General features: G+C 37.5%; 1 protein-coding gene across 13 annotated transcripts in view; it reads right to left on the reverse strand.

Moving 5' to 3' along the window:
- Window positions 1-247: 247 nt before the first annotated feature.
- Window positions 248-26206, reverse strand: part of MITF (melanocyte inducing transcription factor) — a 202440-nt gene continuing 176481 nt past the window's right edge. For 9 of the 13 annotated variants that reach the window (XM_057507459.1, XM_057507455.1, XM_057507452.1 and 6 more), the window contains 5 exons: window positions 20420-20537; window positions 17582-17656; window positions 12266-12341; window positions 8805-8952; window positions 248-3760 (listed from right to left, as the gene is read on the reverse strand). In XM_057507459.1, the coding sequence (XP_057363442.1) occupies window positions 3359-3760; window positions 8805-8952; window positions 12266-12341; window positions 17582-17656; window positions 20420-20537 (819 nt within the window). In that variant the 3' untranslated portion in view covers window positions 248-3358. The remainder of the gene's footprint in view (window positions 3761-8804; window positions 8953-12265; window positions 12342-17581; window positions 17657-20419; window positions 20538-26206) is intronic. The other 4 variants (XM_057507471.1, XM_057507453.1, XM_057507477.1 and 1 more) reach the window with 2 other exon arrangements.

Below are 26206 nucleotides of genomic sequence, written 5' to 3' on the forward strand. Positions count from 1 at the left end.
TTCAGAGGGGGTAAAAGTGCATAATGATAGTTCATCTGAGTGGAAGTCACAAAGTAATAAAACACACTTAAAACCAAGAAGCAGTATCTTAGAATGGCATTTTAAACAAATAAAAAGTACTTACTGGCATCTTTAAATTTTTCATGCAATTTGTTATTCATTAAATCAGAAGACAATATGTGCTACCAAGTTTGATAAGGCAAACAATATTCAAAATTGGCATTAACTGAACACAACTGGCCACCACTATGTGAAAAACCAAATGCTTTAATGAGGCTCTCAAGAACAACAGTTCAGTTATTTCATTGGATACATTAATATCAATCCATAATATACAGTGCTATGGACCATACAGAAATTATTGCTGCATCCAACAGCAGGTGACTATTTAACATTACAGTACCAAGTGTCCGCAAGAGACAGTCATTTGTCATTTTTTTTCAAGAAATAGGGTTTTTTAATATACTGTTATCAACATTAACTTTCCCCCAGTGCATTAAAAAAAAATATTAGTAAGTGCATTCCTTTGTGCTTTATTTTATGTCTTTTAACTTCCTATGTATTTTATTTGTTCTTATTGCTTTATTATTTAAAAACAACCAGAAAGAACTTTGTCATCCTATATATGACCAGGTTGGTTGTATGGTTTTTGGCAAAGTCAGAAGGTTTGGTATTTCCATTGCCTTACCCAGAGGCAGGTGGACAAGTTTGGCATTTTGGTTACTCCATATAGAGACCCAACCCTAAGTCACAATTCTGCACCCAGGGATGGGGGGAGTGGTGTGGATCATTCTGTCATTGTCACAAAATGGTGAATCCAAACCACTACCTCTTGGCTTAACTAGTCCCTAAAGTGAATCCACACTCTATTTGGCAAACAAGAAATAAATAAAACCACCCCCGAGGCTGCAGCATTCTCCTGGGCTTTCTCACCTGCCACTCCCAGAAATTGTCTCTTAAGAAGGGGACGGAGAAGCAGGCAATGGTAAGCTCAGGAGTTGTGGGTCAGGTCAGGGCAGTGGTACAAGATGCCATGCTTTCTCTCAACAAAGCTTTCTATCAGGTTGCTTAACCTGGCCACATTCCCTGGACCATGAGTTAGTCAACCTCACTCTATTTTTAAGAACCCTTGAAATCAGCTAAAGAAAACTAGCATCATACCATCATGATTTTCCACTTTTGCACCCAGCTCCCCCCCCCCATATAAATATGAAGAGAAAAATAGACAATGCTATGATTGTATCAATGAACACTATGGTACACTTTGCTGCTCATGCAGATTTGTATCACTATTCTAGGAAAAGAGCTATACAATTAAGTGGGTTGAAAGAATGGGAACTAATTTTCCCTACCCCCTTAACTAATAAAGCTATAAAACTGATAGCATCATCAATGTTTCCAAGGATTCTCACTGCCCAACATGCATAGGAACGATGCAGTTGATTATATTCACGTAAGCCATCCATTCATACATCTGACAATCACTCCTCTCTGAATCCTCCAACACCCATCACCAGTTCACATTTGACATTTAAACTTGTTTTCTTTTTTAAAAAAAAACCCTCCTGAATAAGGTTTCCTGATGAAAGAAGTTGGCACTGTCACTAAAATATATTTAATATTAAAAATATCTGAAGGAAACTGGAAGCTCTTTACATAGGCACCATGCTACATGTTCCCCTTGACTATGGATACCTTCTTGAAACTTTCTCCTATATTACAGTTCAGTCAGTGCTAGTCCAAAAAAGACTACTGTTATATTTAAGGCACTTCATTCTGAATGGATATGCTTTATGCCACTTCCTATTCAACTGTAGGCTGCTACTGAGAAATTCCATTCCACAGCCTGGCTCTTAACACCACATGTCATCTGCATGAAACATCGAGGCCTGACAGAATACATGTAACACTACTGTTATTGCATAGGACTACATAAGTAGATAATGCACTGAATCTAACTTTACAGAGTTGCTGCTTGTGAAAACATTGTTATCAAGTAACAGTAATTTGCCAATACAGTATTTCTTTCTTTAAAAAACTTCAGCAAGTTTGCTGAAATAAACCCCAATTTAGATGACCATAATGGGCATGTTAACACTATGGTTATCAGTCTCCAAGACTATTGCCACATTTCTATCACTAAAAATAAATATGTAAGTTTATTATTTCTAGGAAACTGATTTTAACCTGTTAATACTACACCTTACATGTGTGGAAAAACAGTTCTGGTGAGACTGGAATATACAAAATATTCACAAAGCTCTCTTGAAACACAAGACCTTGCATGAAAGTTTTCTTTCACGCGTGTGTACAAAGAATGCGGGAAACCACCAGTGAGATGTAAAAATAGTGAAAACTTGCCATTTTAAGATGCATATCCTTACAAATTAAGACAAACATATTGAGAAGAATGATGATAATAAAGAAACTGTACAAATCAAATGAACAATAAAACATAATTTAAAAAATAAAAATAGTAAAGCCGATTAGAAATGTGCACAGTTGGGTTTCCTTATCAAAAGCGAAATGGAAGGAAAAAAAGAGAAATAAAATTTTCAGTGCTCCTCAATATTTTACTTTGAGAGGACATTAACTTCCATTTCAAAATAAAGTATATCTTATGAAAAACTGAGTCACACTCATTGATGAGGAAAGCTAACAGCACACAGTGGCTGAGAGAGCCTTGGTCTGTCTCCCTTGAATTTCAGTTGCACCTAAGTAAGGTACTAGTTACACGTGTTGACCAAACAATCCTTGTGAAAATGGTTGCATTTTTTTTCTTTTACAGAATATAGTATTTATTTAAATAGTTTGCAGTATAAAGAGTAAATGATGCAAGAAAGGTACTGTATCTTTAAGGCAGTACCAATGAATCGATACATTACAAAATGGAAAAGGACTAGTGTGGATTTCTTTCCTTCTTTTCTTTTTTCTCCTCTCTCTCTCTTTTTTTTTTTTTTTGGCTGCTTTACATTCTTTTAATTAAACTTTACATTTCATTTCCAAAGAAGTCACAGGCATAAAAAATCTCAAACCCAGTCTCCTCTTAATAAAAATTGACAGAATTTCTCTGATGCAAAATCCTCTTGCTCAGAAATCTAAATTCTGGGGTGAATTCAGTTCACAGATACTGTACACATACTGTACAATACTTTGGAGGCATTTGTAGTTGTAAAATAGAATATACAAGTCTGTTTCACAAAATTCTAAAAAATAAAATATATCCTGGGCTATTGATAAAGCATGAAAAAAAAGTCATATTAAAGGAAAATTATCAAGAAAACCCCTTCAGGTAAATCGTTAAATCTGCTAATCAAGAAAGGAAGCAGTTTGTGAGGATGCAGAGCAGGAGGATTTGCTAACAAGCATGCTCGGTTTCTTCCATGCTCATACTGCTCCTTCGGCTGCTTGTCTTGGAAGCTCCGGGGGACACTGATGAAAGAAGTGGGTCAGTTACGCCAACAGGAGAAAGAGTGTCATCCATCAGGATGTCTTCCAGTTTGGATCCCATTTTCGCAGGGACACTATAGCCTTGGCTGCTCTCGGTCCCCGTTTGAAGGTTGCTGTTGAAGGTGATGGAGCCATCTGTGAGATCAAGAGTTGTTGTACAGGATAGGTCTGCATGATGCTGAAGGAGGTCTTGGGTGCAGTTCTCAAGAGTAGGTTCCTGCTTGACGATCCGATTCACCAAATCTGGAGAGCAGAGACCCGTGGATGGAATAAGGGAAAGTCCATGAGCTCGAGCCTGCATTTCAAGTTCCTAAAATGAACAGTGAAAATCAGACAGTTCAACAGGTGGAGCACAGAGGACTTTGGAGCAGTGAAACAGCTGTAGATGATACCATAATGATGGATACATACCATTCTGCATTTGTCCACACTCAGAGGATGTATGACTCCAACAGTAAGCCCTGCAGTAGGGTCTTTGGGTGACAATGATGTGTCTGTGGAGGTTCCTCAAGTGTAACAAATGTACTGCTGTGGTGGGGGACGTGGGTAATGGGGAGACTGTGCACATAGGGGGGCTGGGATTATGTGGGAAACTCTGCACCTGCTGTTCAATTTTGGGGCCTAAAATTGCACTAAAAAGTAAAGTATTTAAAAAATCAGACACTAGAGGAAAACAATTATTAAAATTATTTTTGCTCTTTTAAATTAATAAATGCAATATTTCTAGAGTATAGGGACTACTGGTGGAACATGAAATGATTTTTAGGGGGTATATGGATTCTGTTATGTATTAAGTATAGAGACAGTCTCTCACAACTGTTAATATTCACAATGAGAAGCAGTTAAAATATAAAAATAAGATTTGAAAATGTGAGCTGGTTAAAGGGAAATATTCAATAAATAATGTAGTCTCTGTGGTCCCTAGTCCGAGCAGACATATCCAGCAGTGCTGCAATGAGCTTGGAGGGTACTGGGGATATTTTTAAATTCTAAGGGAAATGGCACCCGACAGTGAGAAGCATCCAACTCAAGGTAGCTGGCAGTCTCAGTATCAGATTGTGCCACATTCTTTTCCATCACACCTTAACATTAAGGCTGGGTCTTCGGTGGTTGCTGTGATAAAAATGCAAATACAGCATGAAAATCAACGTGGAATTAAAAATGAGGGTGACAGTGTCCAACCTGATTCCAAGGCTGGGAAAGCTGTGCAGTGTTCCCCAAGTACACACATCCCATTAGTAGTAGTGTGGGTGCTTAAAAGGAAAAAAAAATACCCACTTTCCTTCAATGTATATGTTTTATATATATATTTTTATTTTCAACAAAGTATTTATTTGTTTTTCCTGAGAGACAAAATTTAGTACAATATGTGTTTACATAACATCCAATATTTTCAAGTGGCTGCAAAGTTGTTAGCCAGTATGTGGCTAAGTAATAGGTGCTTTGGACCTAACAAAGAAATAGTAGGTATTGCTTTGGTCTAGGGCACAGTGAAAGAGTTACAAAGATCCTAAGGCACTGTGAACACATACAATTTTGGAAATAATGGCATAAGTTCTGAAGGTTCTACACAAGTAGTTGAAGTTTGAAAAGTATTATTGAGTCCATCTCACCAAGGCTAAGGGAAGTTCTTTTGTTTGTTTTTTTAATTCCACAAGAAAGTTCTCATGTGTAAGATGAGCAATTTCTGCCTACACTTTCTTCACATCCTTCCTATTATGGGCTGAGAGAGAGAGAGAGAGTGAGAGAGAGAGAGAGAGAGAGAGAGAGAGAGAGAGAGAGAGTGTGTGTGTGTGTGTGTGTGTGTGTGTGTGTCCCCACAAAATTCTTATGTTGAAATCCTAACTTCTAGTACCTCAGAATGTGGTTGTTTTTGGAGACAGTCTTTAAAGAGGTAATTAAATTTAAGTGAGATCACTTGAGTAGGCACTAATCCAACATACAGTAGGACTGATGTCTTTATAGGAAGAGATTAGGACACAGAAAGACACATAGGTAAGCCCATGGGTAAGCATAGGGGAAATGGGGCCATAAGAGAGGCCACAAAAAAAAACACACAAAAAACCCTGTCTGCACTTTGATCTTGGATTTATAGCCTCCAGAATTGTGAGAAAATAAATTACTGTTGTTAAAGCCACTCAGTCTGTGGTATTTGTTATGCAGCCTGAACTGCCTAATTCACTGCCTCAGTGTCAGAGAATCCCCTATGCCTCATTTCATAATGCCTTCCAAGCAAGCTCTTTCCCTTTCCCTTTCTGAGGGACCCTCCTAAAATGAAAATTGACTCCTGAAGAGCATTCTGCTCTGACATACTAATGCCATCCTTTTCATGTTTGTGATAGAATAATACAGTAACAATAGAATATACATTTGAAGCAAGTCACCTTGCCTCATGCAAGAGGAAGAAGTACCTTCCAACATGTTAGAGCCTCTCAACTTTTGCCCACAGCCCAGAAATACATGTCCTGAAAAGTAATGTTACATTAAAGGTTGTTTGACCTGAAGATCTTTCTCTGGATACAATACAAGGAAGATATGGAAACCTGAGATGTCACACAGGTATCTATCTGCATATTCCTTTACACAATCTCCAGAAACACAAGTAACTCCACGAATCATTTTAAAGCCTTGGGCCATTTAATAAAATTACAGTTCCAATGATATTAAGGCTTCATGCTCCTTCTTCTGTGAAAATTTTTGCATGCCTCACTTAGAGTGAAAATGAAGGGAAGCCCTTAGGCCGAAGCTGAAAACGTGCACTGTTATAAATTTACCCCAACATACTAATAAGAATAGCACCCCCACATGTGTAGTTTGTCTTTAAAAAAAAAAAAAAGGTTGGATTAAGCGAGGCAAACATCTTACTCTAACCTTTTATGGTTTAATTAAAAAGTTTATCAGCTGATTAAAGCATTAGACTTCTAAATAATGTGAGAAATCTCATCTAGAGAACTCAGGCTCATTGCATTGCAGAGCATTCCCAATTAATGTTTTCCATGATATGCAAAAGTTTTAAAGACTGCCTCACACTGTCACTGGAAGAAACCCAAGACATTTCACTGTGGAATTTCCAATTCACATATTTCACAATATTCATATTTCACATGAATATGTTTGGGACCTTAAAACAAAACCTGGCCTCTCTTTCAAAACAGTTATTATATTTTATATTTATATAAAGAAATTACACATCAGTACAAATATAAATGGGTATACTAAGTTCAAGAGACTAAAGAACCATAGCTACTTACTGAAGAGATGGAGCACAAAAGCAACAACAAAACCAAAAAAAAAAAAAAAAAACGAGGGGAGAGGAAAAGGAGAATTTGCAAATTACATATAATCTCTAGTAACTAGCAGGATTCTATAATGCGCCCCTAGAGGAGAGCTGATTTCTACCTCCTGCCCCATGGCTGAACATCACTGCAGAGAAATGAGAAATGGGACATATAGAAATGTCAACAGTGGGGCATTAAAAAGAATGACTCTATTAGATAAGTTCAGTGTCTGGGATAACACCACTAGATGAAACACTCTGGTCTCAGAAGTGCCACAGTTTGCACTGATATTCTGTAAGTAGTTCCACCACAAACCTGAAAAACAACCATTGCTCTATGGCAAAATCTGGTAAGGGGTTGGTGCATCTCAGGAAGAAGGTACACCATCACTGCCTCTTCCAGCAGAATGAGTTCAAGGTCAGAAAGTAAATTAAAATTACTCATGCAAGCTCGTTTCGTCATTGGCAGAGACACAGTTTTTCTTTCTCTTCTTGAAGACAGTTTCAGAGCAAGTTGTGTCTTTACACTCAGCATGAGAGACTAAGCACCCAAGAGAAGTACCAGGAGCTGATACTAAAGAGGGACCCCATTTCACATTTACGCAGGTCCATAATGCTCACTAAATAGAGTGACAGATGAATTTCACATATTATTAAAATCAGCATTTCTCTCTCTAAAGAGTAGACAGTGCACATTAAAGATACATATGGCATAATTTCATGATATGTAACTTTTTCCAAAATTTTTATCTTGATGATAAGATACTCTGGATGTCTCCAACTTTCCTAAAAACATGGGCTTTGACCATGGCCTAAAAAGACATATAGTCCCCCTGCAAAATACTATAAGGCATCTTTGTCTGGTTCCAGGTAGTTATTGCTATAGACTGAATATCTGTGTGTCCCCTCCTCTTCTAGACTGAATGTCCGTGTGTCCCGTCCTCCCCTAGACTGAATGTCTGTGTGTCCCCTCCTCCCCTAGACTGAATATCTGTGTCCCCTCCTCCTCTAGACTGAATATCTGTGTGTCCGGTCCTCCCCCAAATTCTTATGTTGAAAGCTAACCCCCAGTGTGATGGTATCTGGAGATAGAGTTTAGGGCTGTGATTAAGTCATGAGGGTGGAGAACCCTCATGAATGGGATTGGTATCTTTAGAAAGGGCCCCAAGAGAGATCCCTCACCTTTCTGCCCTGTGAAAATACAGTGAGAAGACAGCCATCTATGAACCAGGAAGTGGCTCAGACACCGAATCTGTCTGCATGTTGATCATGGACTTCCTAGCACCAAAACTTGAGAAATAAATGCTTGCTGTGTAAGCCACCAAGTCGATGGTATCTTTGCTATAGCAGCACAAATGGACTAAGACAGTTATGTCCTATACAGTTGCTATGAACAGTGAATTAGCAAATACTCAACCATTGTTCCTGGAGGAAAAACAGGGTTAGTTTTCGGTGAGTGTCTGGTCACACATTTTCATCAACCAATCAACACATAACCTTGTGTTACGTGTGTTTTGTTTAAGGCACTTAACTTAATAAATAATGTTGAATCATTAACACTGAACTCACAGCCAGCAGCATTATAACTCATGTCTGAATGACACAATCTACCCAAGACACATCACAGCCTTCTTGGGCTTAGGAACAATAAACAGCATTTTAGCACTATGCTTATGGGTCATTCTAAACAGCAAAATCACCCACAAACAAGACAAAAATGTGAAAAATATGGCTCTGAAAGACTACAAAAAGGACAACTGTCTACAGGGTGAGCTGAAATAAGCAAGGAGGGCATGGCCTTGGTCAGCCTCAAGGAGGAACAGCCACGTCTGGCAACTCCAACTTGCTGCTCTGCTCATGCCCACAGACGGCTGTGAAAATGCCACAAATATTGATTTGGGGGTTACAAGTAAATTTTTGTGAGTAGGCAAATTCATAAACAGGAAACTCATGAATAATGAATATCAACTGTATTGGAAGAATGAAAGTCAACTCCCTCATGGCTCGTTATACCCTTTCTTCTCCCTTCTCTGAGTCAGTGACACGGGGTAAACTTCACACATCACATGCCAAGTACCTGTATTCTGAGCAACAAGTGCCGGTTGGCGTGCTCCAGTTTTTTCTGTCGGTTTTCAAGTTCTTTTGCACGTTGCTGTTCACGCTGTAACTTTCGGATATAGTCCACAGATGCTTTTAAGATGGTTCCCTTGTTCCAGCGCATGTCTCTGTAATGAAAACAGAAGCAAACAGATTTCTTCAGGATTTCAGGCTCAAAGAAAATCCAATATTCAGAGCATTCCAGTTCTACAGATTGATAACAATTATAAGTTGATAATAGCTATCATTGAGTGCTTGCCATGTGCTGGACACTGAACCCAGACAAGTACCTTGAAAGAAAGGGCCATTGTGCATGAGTTGAAACAGTGACTATTCCTTACCCCAGGTCACAGAGCTACTACTGTAAGGGGGAAGCAGGGCTTAATTTAGGTTTGTAGATTATAAAGTCAATACTCTTAAATACTATATTAAATAGTTATAGATTTCTAGGACTACCAAAGTTAACTCAGTGAGACAGACAGAATAACCTATGGCAAAAAAAAAAAAAAAATCCATGTGCTCCCACTACTTGATTGTGTGTGACATCAAGGTGCACACTCAAATTTTATCATGAATATTCATGGACAGGTTATCTAATCTCACTCCATCTACGTTTCCTCACCCATAAATCAGGGATACTAAATTTGCATGAGCAGCCTCATAGGTATGCTACTGGAATCAAAGGAGGCACTTTATATGAATGTGCTGCGAAAAGTTTAGAAGTCAATTCAAATAATGGAGCTGGCATGTGTTAAGGGCTCGATATAATAATTGCAATGGTTATCTTTAAAAGGCACTTGCTCTGTGCCAGGTACTTATTAAGGTGTTTCACAGCTCATTTAATTATAACAACATCAATGGGTAGGCACTAATATTATCCTTATTGTACAGATTGGAAAATGAAGGCACAGAGAGGTTAAGTGATTTGCCAATGGTCAATTGCCAACACAGCTTGGAAGAGGCAGAGCCAGGAAACCTGAAGACTGGCTCCAGACTCCATGCCTTTAACTACTACACTATTCTTCCTCTTATGTGACTAAGTCCTCAAAACAACTAGACTAGGTAGGAATATTCTGATTCCACCTTTTTTTTAACAGATGAGAAAAACCAAGTATAAAAATTCAATTATGTTCCTCGAGGTCAGACATCTAGTAAAGGGTTGCTTTGGAATTCAAACCCAGACAGCCTGAGCTTGGTGCTTTTTAGTTTTTTTATCACTATAGCTTCTAATGCACGCATATATGAGAAAAGAACGTCATCAAGGATATCATTAGGTGTAGGTAGAAGTGAGTTGAAAAATTTAGAGCACTCCAGAAAAATAATTAAGAATGAAATTATCATTACATAAGTCCTAGCTTTGTAAGACTTTAATCTGAGCTCCTTTATAGATGATATTTATCATGACAATGACAATGATAAGGATGAAAACAAAACCAATTGACCATACGGCAAGTCTACCGCATTATCTATAGGGGCTCAAAGCAGATCAGAAGTATCAGCTGGGACGTGTGAATGGAGGGCCATTAAAACAAGCCAGCAAGTAATTGATCCTCATAAGGGTTATATGAAGAACAAAACAGAAGTGCTCCCATGAGAGGCAGTTATGGCCCCCAGAGAGCTCCTTGCAGCTGATCTCTGGGGTCTGAGCACCAAAGACGGCAACCCAGGGAGGTGTCCTGAGATACTCAGAGTGAGCACAGAGCAGGTTTGCTCAATGTTCAGCACTGAAATCAAAGTAATGGAAATTTTAGCAGCCAGAGAGAAATGTAACTATAATGAAAGATGTGTTAACTAGGCCAATAAGGTAAGAAACCAGTACTGATACTTCAAAACAGCTACTCAGTTTCTCAGAAGGGACTATTTCAACCAATTATTTTGGGTTTTGCTTCCTTGTGAGACCCAATCAATCAATTATACTTTTAGACTTACAGGTAGGGTTTTCAAACTTTTTCTTTTTTCTTTTATAATGAGAGTGACCCTTTTACCACACAAACATGTACACAGGTCCTCAATATATACTTCATTACAAACAGATCTGCTCTAGGGGAGGAAAGGGTTTAGGGTCAGGACCCTCGTCAGCTAGATTGTGTCTCCATAGCAGCCTGAGAGCCTGTTCTGGAAACCTGGTATGGGAAAAACCCCATAATAGGCTATAGTTCATAGTACCTTAAAACAATGCCTACAATTAAAGATCATTATCAGTTTGGATTATAAACACAGAAGTATTTCTAATATAATAGAGAAAGAAAATATGCAAATAGAGCAGTCCCATAATTTCATAATATGTTGCTAAAGAGATTCACATGCTACAGTTTAAAAGAATACGCTCAAAAGTGAAAGCTGATAAAGAACAGGAAAATGGGAATTCAATTTCAACCATCATGCAAGACTGACTATAGGAAATGAAGGTCACAGCCCCTTCATAGGATAAATTTGTGCAGTAGAACTGAGAATTTTAATGTTTTGAGTTTCAAAATGGCTTTCCTTGAAATCTGGGAAAGCAAAATGTTGGTGATGGAAATTGTGCTTGAACATTCATCAAAACCACCTTACAATGGACAATGGCTTTATTTTATTTTGACACAAATTCCCTGACAATAATGTGAATAGCAAATTTAATAAGCCTTCCATGAATAATGCTTGATTTCATCTTTACATTTTATTAGATAGCTAAAAGGTCATATTCAAAGGCTAATTTCATGGAATGCCTGTGGGAGCCATTAAAATGTATACATCCTCTACTACCTTACTTCAAATGGGCCAATTTCTAATGGATGAAGACTGTGTTTTTGTTGTTCTATTTGCTGACATTGCTGGTAGGAAAATTATCTTAACAACTGTTATCTCTGAAACGAGGAGGGGGTAGGGGACAGAGACTGTGAGCTGAAATCCAAATTAGCTGACCTATACTTATAAAAGGATTAAAAATTACTATTTTTTTCTGGATTGGTAAAACATACAAAGGGCATGCAAATTTTCAAAAAATTGACCTTTTGTCTGTTAAATACGGTTAAACTTCAAGTCTCCCACATCAGCTTCGTGCCTATAGACAGTGTGTGAGTTGAAGAGCAAATAGTCAGCAAATCTTGCATTTCCAGCTACTGAAACTTCTGTCTGGTATGAACTGTTAGAATTTTTTTAGCAAGTCAAGAGTGTTCATTTACCAAGGATTCTCAGATTTCAGAAAGTCATCTCCTCACAACCAAAGCTAAACAATTCATGTCCAATAATCCTTTTGTATAACTTGGTTTACTTCTCTTGACATTTTAGTTTGATGAGATTAACGAAAAGAAAGGTGTAAGAAATATTCAGAAATGGAATCAAAGGGAGAGGGGGGTACTTCTTTACGTAGTTTTTATGACTGCACTTTTTGCAACACATGAAATAACATTAAGGTCTGAAAAAAATAGACAATGCAGATTAACATTGAATTGTACTCACGGATCATTTGACTTCGGAATCAAAGTACCTAGTTCTTTAATGCGATCATTTATGTTAAATCTTCTTCTTCTTTCAACTTCAAAAAAGAGCACATGAAAGGGCTATTATTAGTAATAGTACTGACATACACATTTAGCATATCTCATTAATGGCATGTGCATATTAATTTTGCCAGGCCACAACAATCTGAATCTGTATTTCCCTGTTATTATCATGTTTTTGGTACTGAGGGTAAAGCACTTTTTGAAAAATGAGCTAGCTTTGTACAGAACTTTATCATTTACAAAGCCCTGAAATGGTAATTTCTCATTTGATCCTATAATTACCCTGAAACTGGAATTAGTATCCTCAGTTACAAATGACAAAACTACCTTGGAAATATTAGGGACTTGGTGAGGACACCAACAGTAAGTGAGGACAGGCCCAAACTCAACCCTGATGTGCCAGACCAAGGGTAGCAATCTTTCTACAAAGGACCAGAGAGTGAGTACTTTTGGGACTGTGGGCCAAGCAGCATAACTGATGATATGTAGGTGTTTATATAAGAAAGAAAACAGATTTCCATGAATTTTTAATTGACAGAATTAACAACATAATATTAACCATGACTACTTTTTGCAACTCAAGTCTACCTCCAGGAAGAATTGGTTGCTGAATTTTGGATCTTACATAATTTTCACATATTACATATTATTCCTCTTTCGATTTGTTTAACACCATTTAAAAATGTAAAAAACATTCCTAGCCTACAGGTCATAGAAAAACCCTGCTCTACCCAGTGTTAACCAAAAATATAACGCAAGTTGCAAATGTAATTTTAAATTTTCTAGTAATCATGTTAACAAAGTGAAAAGAAATAGGTGAAATTAATATATTTTAAGCCCAATATATCCAAAAGAGTATAATTTCAACATGTAATTTATATAAAAATTAATAAATCGGATATTTATTCTTTTCTTTGTACCACATCTTTGAAATCCAGTGTATATTTTACACCTACAGCATATCACAATTTGGACTAGCCACATTTCAAGTGCTCAACAAGCAGATGTAGAGTGACTACAGTACTGAATAACACAGCCCTAGAAGTTGAGTCTAGCATGTTAACTATACCATGCATCCTAACAGCATTTCTATTTTATAAATCCAGTTGTATGTTTACCTTCTTAAATTATCATTTTCTTAAGAAAGGGTGAAATAGTAAAGCATATGAGTCAATAAATACTTCTAATTTGAAATGACTTAAGGTCTAATACATTGGATTAAAGATGTTAATATTTTCCTTTAAACATATTATAATCTAATACATATTTATGTTCAACCTAGTAATATTCTGTACACTTAGGTAAATAATATCATTCACAACTTTCCCAATATATATTGCATTTTTTCCTAGCTGAGTGATTATTCCTATGATTAAATCAGTTATACATAGTAGTCTCATCATTAGGCTTTTATTAAATAGAAATATTAAATGATACTCAATGATTCTGTAGAAGGAAATTTTGGACCTCTGACCTTCTAGTGAACCTCCTCCAAAACTTTGAAGCATGACATGTTTTCTTATTTTTCCAAGCATATAATAATCATAAAAATACAAATACTAAAATAAAATACATAAAGTGAAATAGAAGTCTCCTATGATCCAGATACGGCCACTGTTAAGTTTCTTCTATACCTTTTGTGATTATCTTTATGCTCTAAAAATAAGCACACACAGGGTGTAGATACACATCCGGGACACAGTTCCTAAGACTCTTCTTCAATCTTACTCACTTCCTGGTGACCTCATTTAATCTCATACTTTTTAATAACACATACACACTGATGATTCCCATGATTGTGTTCCCAACCAAAACATCTCCCCAAAGCTGTAGACTCAGACGTCTCCACATGGAAGTCTAACAGGCAGCCCAACACTCCAACATGAGCTCCTGGTGTTCCATGCTAAACAGCTAAACCCATAGGCTTTCCCACCTCACTTAATGTAACCCCACCTTTCCAGTTGCTTAGTCCAGAACCTTGAAATCAATTCTGTACCTCTGTTCCCCTCACATCCCACATCTGATCCATCATAAAAATCTGTTTGCTCTACCTTCATAGTATTTCCAAAATCGGTCCACGTCCAACCTTCACAGCTAACTGATAGAAGCCACCATCATCTCTTACCGGGATTACTGCAGTCCCCTAACTGGTATCTCTTCACCCATGCCCACTGTCCCCTAACTACCCTTTGGCTTATCTAGAACATAGCAGCCAGAGGGAGCCTTTTTCAAACAAAAGTCACAGCATGCCAATCCTTTGCTGAAAAGCCTCCAATCATTTCCTACCTCACCTAGACGAAAGCCAATTCCTCAAGGCATCCTAAAAGATCTGGAGGGCTCTACCTCTCTGATCTCATTTTTTACTCCTCTCCTCCTCTGACCACATCTTCTATTGTGACTCACCTGTGTTCCCACTCACAGCCCCATGGGCTTCTTGCCATTCCTCAATCAAGCCAGACACACTCCCTACTTAGGAATTCTTACCGCTGTTCCCTCTGCCTAGAACACTCTTCGCTAGACAGCTAAATGGTTCTGCATCCATGTACATCAGGTGGTGACTCAAATGTATCTGTGAGCCTTCCCTGACTACCCTACTTAGAAACCACCTCCCATTCCTATCCTGATACTCTATCCTCTCAGCTGCATTTTGTCTCCTCATAGAACTTTCAACCACCTAATATCTGCATATGTCATTCATTCATTAATTCAATATTTATGTTTTTTAATGATGGATTCCAAGCACCCACATGAGGCTGGCACAGAGTAGACCTTCAATAATGATGTATTAAAGAAAAAATGATATGGTTAAAGTGGAATTACACTAAAAATAACTCTGCATTTATCTTTGCTCACTTAACAGTATATTGTTGACATCTTTCACTGTCAACATTTAGATGTGCCACATTTTTTTAATTTAGTGACTTCCCTCCCCAATTTACATTTTTATTTTAAAGTGATACATGCTTGCAAAAAATTGCAGAACATACAAAAGTGTAAAAAATAAAAAGTAAAAGCCAATTCTTCACACTATCTAGCATCTACATGCCCAAGGAAACTGTCAATGATAAGGGTGACTTCTAGATGCACACATTCCCCATGCACACATTCATACAAACACACAGACACACACACGCACATGCATGCCTGCAAGCAAAGCCCGATATAGTGTGTTCTTTTTATATAATGGGATATTATATATATATTATCCCGACACTTGCTCTACTCACTCAGTAATATATTTGTAGATATTTGTCTGAGTCGGGTGAAACAGACCAACACCAGTTTTCTTAAAAGCTATGGAGAATTCCTTATATGAATGTGCCATAAGATATTACAAACCCTCTCCTGATGAATATTTAGGCTGTTCTAATTTCTCTTTTTCAATAGCATATGAATATTTTTGTCAGTGCTTGCATGTATGTTTTAGTCCTGCCATAGTACTTATCTTATGCTGAATACACCACCCTCAGGTATTTACTCCCCCATATCTTTTGTCTGCCCTGATTCAAATGTAAGCTCACGAGGCTGGGAAGCTTGTCTGTTCGGTTCACTTCTGTAGAAAAAGTGCCTCATATACAATAGAGCTCAATAAATAGATGTGAGTGAATAAATGAATGTATTATTTTGCACATTTTGGCAAATACTCTTAAAAGACAAATTTCTGGAAGAGGAGAGCTATGCCAATAGGCCATCTAACCTTGAGTATTAATTTCTAATAGTTAGATGAGATTTTAACATTACTTAAGAGCCCTCAGAGTTTGAGCCAATTGCATTTTTTCACTTTACTGACAACCTTACCCTTGAGAGTTTAGGGGCCTAAGTAAAGGTGAATATTGTTTTTGACTATATCCAACTTAGTTTTCCAATTTCAGACAGGTGAAGTTTTGGAAAATGACTAATTATTGTATTTCTAAAGTATTTTAAAAGAAAAATGGTCTTAGAGTAAAATCACTTGGGAGCTACAAGAGATCTTAGAAATATTATCCAAATCTTTTGATTAAAAGATGAGGACAGCTTCTCAAACCTGAAATGGGAAGTAAAAAGGAAAATGTCTATTCAAAGAAAGAACTCACCCCCTTCTGGACCCAGCAGTTCATTGCTTAGCACATAACCTGGAGAAACAAATCCCCCTGTACACAAAGACGCACATGCACATTGTTTGTAAGGGAGTGACTGCAAAAAACATGGACACTTAGCAGTGGGAGGATTACTACATATCACACAGTCACACTGCAGAAGAGTATGCAACTATTTTTGAAAAGTAGACAGAGCTAGATTAGCAACAGCCAAAGGTCTTTAGGACATACTGGTGAGTAAAAAAGCAAACATCAACAGATATTGACAACATGATAATAATGTTTGTGTGAACACATACACAAAATCATGCTATTTATTCAAGGGGTGCATGCATATGTGGGTCTATTCTTAAATACATGGACAGAGGTTGGAAAGACAAACAACAAACTGAGGGGGAAAAAATGACTATTTCTAGGGACCAGAAAATAATTCTGGCCTTATTCTATCATCTTAAGTGCTGGCCTCATTCTATCAGTTTTAGAAGTAAAAAATGTTTACACTTAAGTTATACTCTTAAAAATCAATTTAGGTAAAAAAGGATAGAAGGCCCTGAGATGAAAAATGCACACTTACACAAACTATTCCTTACCTCTAAATCCAATCCTTGTTATTTCCTAACTGTGCAGCCTCTTTTACTTATGAAACAAAACCTTAATTTTCATAGGAAAAAGTTAAAAGATTTGATCAAGAGTAAATCAAACACATAAAAAAATTTACATATTAGAAGACCTTTTTTTATAAGTCACAGGTAAAGTCAGAAATTTGGGAGGCTATCTCACCTGTTGACTCCCCTCCAGATGTTTCTTTTTTTCTTTCTTTCTTTCAAATCTCACTGGAGATGGTGATCCCACATCCCCTTTTGTTAATAAGTTCCAGTGTGAGTAACACTTATAATTGGGTAGTTGGGGATCAAGGCTCCCCCTCACCACACAGACACGCACATTCACACACACACACCCCATTACCATAAGCAAGGAAAATAAATACTTTTCAACATGCTGAAAGAAAAAATTCAATTTGATCTCAGAATATATAGGAAAAATATATACCTTGGTTTCTCTGGAAAATAATTTCATGAAATTGTATCTTTAACAGCTATAGGCATCAATTTCCCTTCAAAATTTCTGGGAAAATTTTCATGTAAGCGGGAACACCAACTCCACTCTCAAATATCACAAATATAAACCCAACTTACTCAAGTTGTGATTGTCCTTTTTTTGCCTCTCTTTAGCCAATGCTCTTGCTTCTGACTCTGTGGGAAAAATACACGCTGTGCACGTGAATGAAGTAATTAGAAATTGGAACTGTTCAAGGCACACAGAAACATAAAACACAAAACATCTAATTTTCTAAACATATAGAAGCTTATTTGACTTGACTCTAAATAAAAATACAGTTTTTAAAATTATGACTTTTAAAAAGCTTGCTTTTTTCAAATGTAATATATAGCCAACAAATGCAAAAACTTGGCTTCTACAAAATGGTAAAATACCAGTAACAAAGATGTCCAACATGCTGTAAACATACTAGGAAAAAATAAGTAACTAGAAAGCTATGGAAATTTGCCATTTGTATCCTATTGTCAGTAATCAACTTTTCTTTTCAGGCAACAGAACTTTTCAGTTTTTGATGCTTTTGTAACACACTGACATGGAAACTGGGTAGAGAAGCTCCCAAATTGGATCTTTAGCTGATTCATGGGAATGGACTGGTTTTTTTAGAACTTGGAGCCAAGTTCCATCAGAACCTGCTAGAGTGAAATCAGGAGTAACTATTTACTGGTATGAGTTTATAGAAACAAAAATAGGAACAGGGTACAAAGGCATTTGGTGACAACTCCATTTGGCCTATTGACAGTATCTCTTGTGAAATTTTTGTGGTAAGGGATTACTTTTTGCCTTTAAAGAGAGAAAAAAAAAACACAGAATAAAACATGTTGTTTGATTAATCTTAGGATCCAGGAACCTTTGTTACTTTCTTTTCAGAAGTGATACCTGAAACATTACACTACCATAATTCAGAATTATACCTCCAAATAGAAATCTTTTTACCAAACTTTAGCCATAGAAACATATGTATGCATATGTTATTACATATGTGTATATATACACATATATAATGTACATATATATGTATTATATTCATAAGTATATATGCATATACATTGAAATAATTCAGCTTCTGAATTTCTATATATTCAGAAGCTGTATTATTTTACTTGCAAAGGTCAACCTAAACCATTTTTTTTTTTTCTCACACACAGGCTAGGCAGCTTTTATTTACACACTCTCCACTTCAGTGTCTTAACTTTTTTCTTGTTGTCTTTTGGTTTGCTTTTGTTTTTTGTTTTTTTGTTTTCAGCTTGCCAACCCTGCCCGGCCCCCCGTGGCTTTGTGCCTGTCACCCTCAGCCCAGCAGCTGTGAAGCAGCTCTGGTCGGCAACCCAGAACACTTGTTGCCACCCAGTGGGCGGCAGCCACCTCCCTGCCAGCAGGGCCTGACCCCTGCCTTGGGGAGGAGGCTCTCTCCTGGGCCAGGTACGTCCCCAGTCTTAGGCTGTTCTTGAGCATTCATCCTCTCTTAGTAGCTAAGTGCCTCTACGTGGTTAACAATTCTTTATTTTAAATCTTCCATGTTCAAATGACTGCATGCTTTCTCCTTCCTGATGGGACCCTGACGCAGGTGGGAAAGCTGGACAATAAAGATGATTTTCCCACCCTCTTAGGTCATATCTGTTGACTCCTAAGCCTGTTCCCTTATTGCTGCATCATCCTGCCTCTCAAGCTATTGGTGGTTAAAACCCTAATTCGTGTCCATTTTCTACTTTTGCTGGCATTTTAACCCTTGTCCTGTCTGGATTAGTCATCTTCTAAAATAGTAGTGACTCCAGAATACATTTATTATATAATAGTCCATTTTATCTGCTTTTTAAAAAATCAATTGATACCCCCTTCACCCACTGCTCCCACCTCATCCCTTGCCTCTGTTGTTTTCTTCTGTTGTTGAATAAACAATCATACACAAAATTCAAAACTTCACTTTGTCCTCAAGTAATAAGAATTTTATTCATGTCAGTCTGACCATACTGTATCATTATTTAATACAGATATTATTTAGCATATTTTCTAACACTTGGTACTTTCCCTTTCTGGTAGGGTACCTATTTGTTTATCAGGTTTTGATGGTTTTTACATACTAATTAATTTTTTTAACCCATCAATGTTTTTTTTTAATGTCTTTCTCCTGCCACAATCTTCCAAAGTATGTTTTTAAAAAGAGACCAGTGAACAGAATAGGAATTTCTGCACAAAATCTAGATTCCATTCCCTCAGTCTGTTCACCCAATCCTGCACGATGCAAGGACCAAATATTTAAAAGGGGGATGAGGTGAGGGCAATAAAATTCGGCATGGTTGAATGTCAGTTCTAACATAGTTTTGTCATGTCCTTATGGCCAAATGCCTTCCCTAAAGCATTAAACAAAATAGTGAAATAGGTAATTCACACTTGCCTCAAAAACATTTTATAATTTTTTTTTTACTCTGTGTAACAAATCTTATCCACATGATACAGCAAAAATATCAGGAAGGTGTATGAAGATATAAGAAATAGAGTCTTGCTTTATCCCAACTGTGGGCTTGAATGTGTGTCAAAGGAAATTCAGACCAGGGTTCTCAAACTCAAATGCCTCTTGGGGCTTGGTGAGTAACATAAACAAACCTAAGATTCTGTGGTAGCATTTTGTAATGCAAAGTGTTGCCTGCTGCCCTCACCCCAAAGGGAAGAGCAGCCATAGACACAATGATGGGTATCATAGAGTAATGGTGCCATGGAATAATGGAAATACTAGAAATAAGAATTTTTAAGTATAAATCCTCTATCTGAAATATTGCTCAATGTTTCAACTGTTGCATAGACCTAAATAAGTATGTCGGTCAGTTAGAAATAGTTGTAGGTCACTACTTGGATAGCTTTGCTTATCAGACAGTTAAAAGATAATCCCCTCTAACAAGCACATGTATGAGGGTATTTACCTGTGAGCTCCCTTTTTATGTTGGGAAGATTGGCTGGACACGAGTTGCTGATGGTGAGGCCTGGGGGTGGCAGGCTTTGATTGCCATAAAGGTCAATCAAATTTCCAGAGACAGGTAACTAGAGAGAGAAAACCAGTAATGGAAATGAATAACTGAACAATTCACAAGTTATTCAGCTAAAACCAATATCCTATTACAGACTTTATTTAAAAGAAGTAGTTTGATGTAAAAAGTCATTTTTAAAATAAGAAAGCATGAAATGTTTACCTTTTCATTCACTCACATATACACTGTCTACCTAACTTTGAGAGAAAAATGGATGCAGAATCTCACCCATAACATGGTGATACTACTTAGTTTATAGGTTTATTCCGAGCATGGAGACAATGGATAATGTGGCAAACCCACTACCTAGCATATATCGTAGCATATAGAAGATGCTTTGTAAATGTTAGCTCTTACTGTAAAATAGGGTTCAATGGAGCTTGACTTTTTCACCAATTGGGTTTTTTGCCTAAGTCAATTTTCTTCCTTCCCTCTCCCCATCTCTCCCTTCTTCTCCCTCCTCCTTTAATAAGGAAAAACAATAAAAAGTGTTTTCCTTTTGGAAAAGAAATCGTTTCCTTATTGCTAGAGAAATTATTTTCCTTGAAACTGAAATCCTTCACAAAGCCACAAGAGGGAGCCCAATGACTTTAATAAAAGAACATAAATTTGCACTTGAAAAAAAAAAGGAAAAGAAGCAGTTAGCTTTCTCAAACTGGCTTCTTTCTCCTCTAGTTCTGAAATGAACATATTGAAAGTAATGAACTTTTTTCCCAGATACTGACTTCCTTCTGTCATAAACACATGTCCCTGTAACTAGGTCACTGGAGGAATCTGAGGTGCCCGTTTGTATAGACATCAGCAGCCCAAGACATACCCTTTTCCCACCTCTTAACTACAGGAACACAGTTTAGTGACCTCACTACTTCCACAGCAGAAACTTCCCATATCCAGTTTAATTCAAACAATTTCTATAACTATTTTCCCTGGGTAAGAATTTATGTCATTTAGCCCTTCTTACCTTTAATTATACTTTTTGAATTCTACTCTGCATCAGAAAAAAGCAAATACAGATAGCATTTAAGTGTGATTAAAATGTGTAGTGACCAAGAGGCATTAGTAAAAATTGTACTGCAATACTCTACTTCTCATTCTTTCAAATGGCCATTAACATACAGATGAAAATATCCCACAAAATAAAAATAGAATCAGATGTGTTTCCCCTCATCAGTATCCACTGGCCTCTATTATCATCATGACTTCTAAATAATTTATGAACTAAACCCCTAGCTAGAGGTGGGAGGGGCTATACCTAGAATAAGGTACTTTCTGATAGGTTAATATGACACTCTTATATGATTGGTTCTGGGGACAGGGAGGACACACAGATCAACAGAGCACATCTCTCTTCTACTCAGTCTTTTTTCCCTTTTGAAGGCAGGATCTAGGTACATAACATGTAACATACATATAGCACAACAAAGATGCATATAAACAATGCATTATGATCATTTAAAATGCCCTTGAACCACATTTCAAGGCCTTCTAGCTAAGAAACTGATAAAATTTGACTTTGCTTACGAGCTGTCATTTCACTAAGTAGTTTTACTTGAAATAAGTCATCATGTTAGGGTCGGGAGTGCCCAGTGAGTGCTCAGTTCTATTCTTGTCCAACTTAACACAGCAGAGTGAAAGGCACTCAAACGTCTCCATACAGCACTATGAAGAGTCAGAGTTGAAACTTAAAAAGCTGCTATGACATCTCGTGACTCCTCTAGATTGCACAGATTTATCCTATCATTCTGGAGTTTCAGGTTTTGGGAGAAGTAATGGGTATTAATACACCAGGAATGTGACTTCAAAAGTCAATGCAACAAACTAAAAAAGAGTTCTTCCCATAGCTCCACAAATACAAATCACGTGTACTGTTTTCAAATTGTAACTAAAACATGCAATTGTGCTATGATGATTTGTTAGGGACAATTAATAGACAAGTGGTATGTGAAGCTAGCTTTAAAGAAAACTCTAATTCATCAAGGATCTACCACGAACAGACATCAAATTACAAACTTCTCCAGGATAAGAAAAGATGTATCAACTACATTCTAAAGGAAGATGATACATTACATATTCTTAATAAGTGCAGAAGCACAGAAAGAGAGAAAGAGGGGGAGAGAGAGAAAAATTAAAAACTGGGAATGAGACAGAGACAAAGACACAAAAGTGGGGTGGAAACAGGTAGAGAGAGATCCATATACAGAGAGAGAGAGAAAGAGGTAGAAAGACAGATAGGTGGGTCGGGGTAGGAGAGACAGACTGGGGAAGACCCAGAAAGAAACTGATTGGGAGGGCAAAAAACTTAAGAAACAGTTGCTGTGACCTGCGTGGATGGACAGCAGTGGCCCCCACAGAGGGAGATGAATTAAATTCACTATACCAAGAAGCCTTACCAGGCACTCTACTGAGGTCAGACATTATTACCTCTAGTTGAAGAAGCAGCTTATAACCCTGTATCTAGTTCTCTAAAAGATTTCCCACTTCAGCTGCTTTTCCAATGCTTGCTGATTAGGAGCTGGCAGCATAGAGCCTGCCAGAATATTTTACTGGGAAAAAAATAATTTTGTGGACACTTACTCTGTGCCAGACACAGAACTAAAAAGGCACCTTCAGGATGTTACTGTACCAATTTTACAGAAGAAAAAAAAGAAAAAGTCACAGTTCTAGCTATGTCTGAATGGAGGTTTTTAGTAAGAAGTCCGTGCATCATATTAATAGCCATATTTGGGGAGCAGTATCAACCTGCCAATATTAACCAATTAGAAGTGGCAGTTTCCAATTAATCTCTAAGTGGACTTAAACAAATAACCCCCATCCCTCCTCCTACACCTGCTGCTTGCCACCAAGTGTGGATATTCAAATTTACAAATGAATAGTACAGCATTTGGCAATCTGGGCTTAGGAGTCAGAGACCCTAGTTTAAAACCTGCTGCTGGTACTAACCTGCTGTGTGACATTAACTTCTCTGAGGGGTGATGTGGCCCTTTGAGGAGTGGTGATCCTATCACCCATTTCACAGGGTTTTATAAGAACTAAAAGAGATAAAGTCGGTGAAACAGTGCCTGCTACTTAAGTGATTGATAAGCTGCTGTGTTTACTAACATTATACTTCCCTAGAAAATTATGTATTTCTAGAAAATTTCTATTCCCATTCTACAGTTTGGACAGTCAAGCTAATTTTCTCTTTGATCAGCAAAACCACCTGCTATGTTAATTACCAAGTATCCAGTTGACCATCACACCAATTTTACTCAACTGCAATACAAATCTAAACACAGCAATCAGGAGATCTGCAGGGCTGGGGTGACGAGTCAGAACCCAAAATCAGTGCTTCCCCATTGTGAGTTTTCCCCTCTTGCAGAAGACACTTGTCAATGTCTAGAGACATTTTTGGTTGTCACAGTTTGGGGGGAGGTGCTATGGCATCAAGTGGCGGGAGGCCAGAGATGCTACTGAACATCCTACAATGGGCAGGCCACCCCCTACAACAAAGAATTATCCATCGCCAATGTTCATAGTGCCAGGGCTGAGAGCCCGTGCCCTAACTGGTGGCTTAGGTTCTTTGTAGTAACAGCTGTTACTCATTGAAGCTACAAAAAAGGAAGCTTGATTAAATTAATACAGCTTTCTAACTAAAGGCCAGTCTCCTCACCATGCATATGAAAGAACAGATTCTATAGTTCTCCTTCTGGGTTAGAAAAACCCCCCCTGAACACAGTTAAGATCATAATCAGTCAAAATAACACCTCTGGAGCTAAGAAAGAGGAAGCGGTTTCTTCTGTTAACATAGATACGTATGTCTTTGCTGGGTTTTTATCCAGTACATTAATCTGATGGACAAGATTTCACTTCCAGCATACAAACTACAGGATGGACAGATCAAAGCCACAGTCTAATTGGGACAAATAAAGAGAAGGTAGATACACATGGTTCTGTGCCTCCAACTTGGTCTAAATTATGTTCTTCAATGTTCTGCTCCACCAAAATGAATATTTTTCCAAGCAAATGATCATTGTAAAATGTTATTATTTTTTTCTCTCTGGACGGTCCCCTTCTCTGAATATCAATTGAGTACTGTTAGCACAAGAAAACTGGGACTTTTATTCTTTGTTTGTGATGGTACAAGAGGGCCCTTGTGCTCTCAGAATGGTTATTTCTAGATTGTAATTCCCTTAGGATAGTTTCCTCTGTAAGTGTTTCTTCCACTTCATGTTTTTTAAGAAGTTGACTTGAAATAAAGCATTTCAAAGAATAAAACAAAAGGGGTAAAATGTCTGACATGAAGAATATTAAGTTTAAACTTCATTATGGGGAAAAAAATTAAAATGTTGGTAAGTTGTAGTTTTGTCATTTAATTGTGACAATCAAAACCCAAATTTATCAAGAGTAAGAGCTAGTAACTAACATCCAGTAAGAGCTTAAGGAGTATTCTAAATGCTTTTTGTGTAACTCTTAGAATTTTCACATGGATTCCATTGTTTTATATGCTATTATTATCCCCATGTTCCAGGCAAGGAAAGTGAGGCAGAGAGGTTAAATAACTCACTCAAGAATATCTATTAAATTCAGATATCTAGCTCAGAGTCTATGTTCTTAACCTATACGTTATATCATCTTTCCCCTAATAGCAAAATGTTGAAATAGTTTGTCATGTGAAGGCTCTTTTAGGACCACATTTAGCCTTTTCCATGGTGGGAATATAAAAGAAAAATGGACACTGGGACAAAGTAAGTGATTTCTAAGGGTGGCTACAGGCTACTCCTCTCCTGGCTGGGAATGAATTCAGCTCTGCCTAGGGGATCTCTCTGATCTGGGAACTCCCCTGATATGGCCCCTCTGCTCCTGAATTAGCCTTCTGCAATTAAGGTCTGAGGTGGTCTCTTCTTTCTAGACTGGTAAGCCCCTGAAAAGAGGAAGCAAACCTTACTCGCCTGAGCCCACAGTACCATGCCCAGTACTGGTGATGTATCAGGCTAAGTCAATCTGAAAATTAGTTCAGAGCAATCAGATAACAAAGGAGTAAGATGACTACTCTAATGCAGACTAACTGAGGAGACATGGATATCGGGTCTAAAGGAGAGACACAAATGGGGGTCATGACAACTGTCTTCAGAAGAGTCATGAAGACAAGTTCTCTATGAGGCAAACTGGGGCCCATGTCTGGAATTCACAAGGACTTATTGTGAGGAGTATCTGAATTGTTAAGTATGATGTTATTTTAACATAGCGCTGGACACATTAGGTGCTCAATGAATACCACCTGAATAAAATACTATCAAAGTTATTTTATATTATAATAAATTACACTTATCAATTTAGACATTTTTGAGCACAACTTATGTTTCCAATGTTAAATGTGATATATACATATAAGATGACCATGTGAAGGTGGTACAATTGTCAGTCCCATTTTACAGATGGGGAAATACAGGGCTTCAAGAAGCTAAGTAATGCAAGGTCACACAGTGAATGGCTGACTTGGAGTCTGAATCCAGATCTGATCACAGATTCTAACTCCTAACCATTGTGCTTTACTGCTTTTCTTATGGTTAGTATCTTTTATTGGAGGATTTTAAGAAGCTGTATTTCTGATATTTTTATGGTGAATGCAGAGGATGGATGTGTGAGTACTAGTTTGGCTCAGATGACTGCAAAGGTCCTCACTACTGGAGAAAAAAAGCAGTA

Source organism: Manis pentadactyla, chromosome 1 (genome assembly GCF_030020395.1).
Source record: "Manis pentadactyla isolate mManPen7 chromosome 1, mManPen7.hap1, whole genome shotgun sequence".
Lineage (NCBI taxonomy): Eukaryota > Metazoa > Chordata > Mammalia > Pholidota > Manidae > Manis > Manis pentadactyla.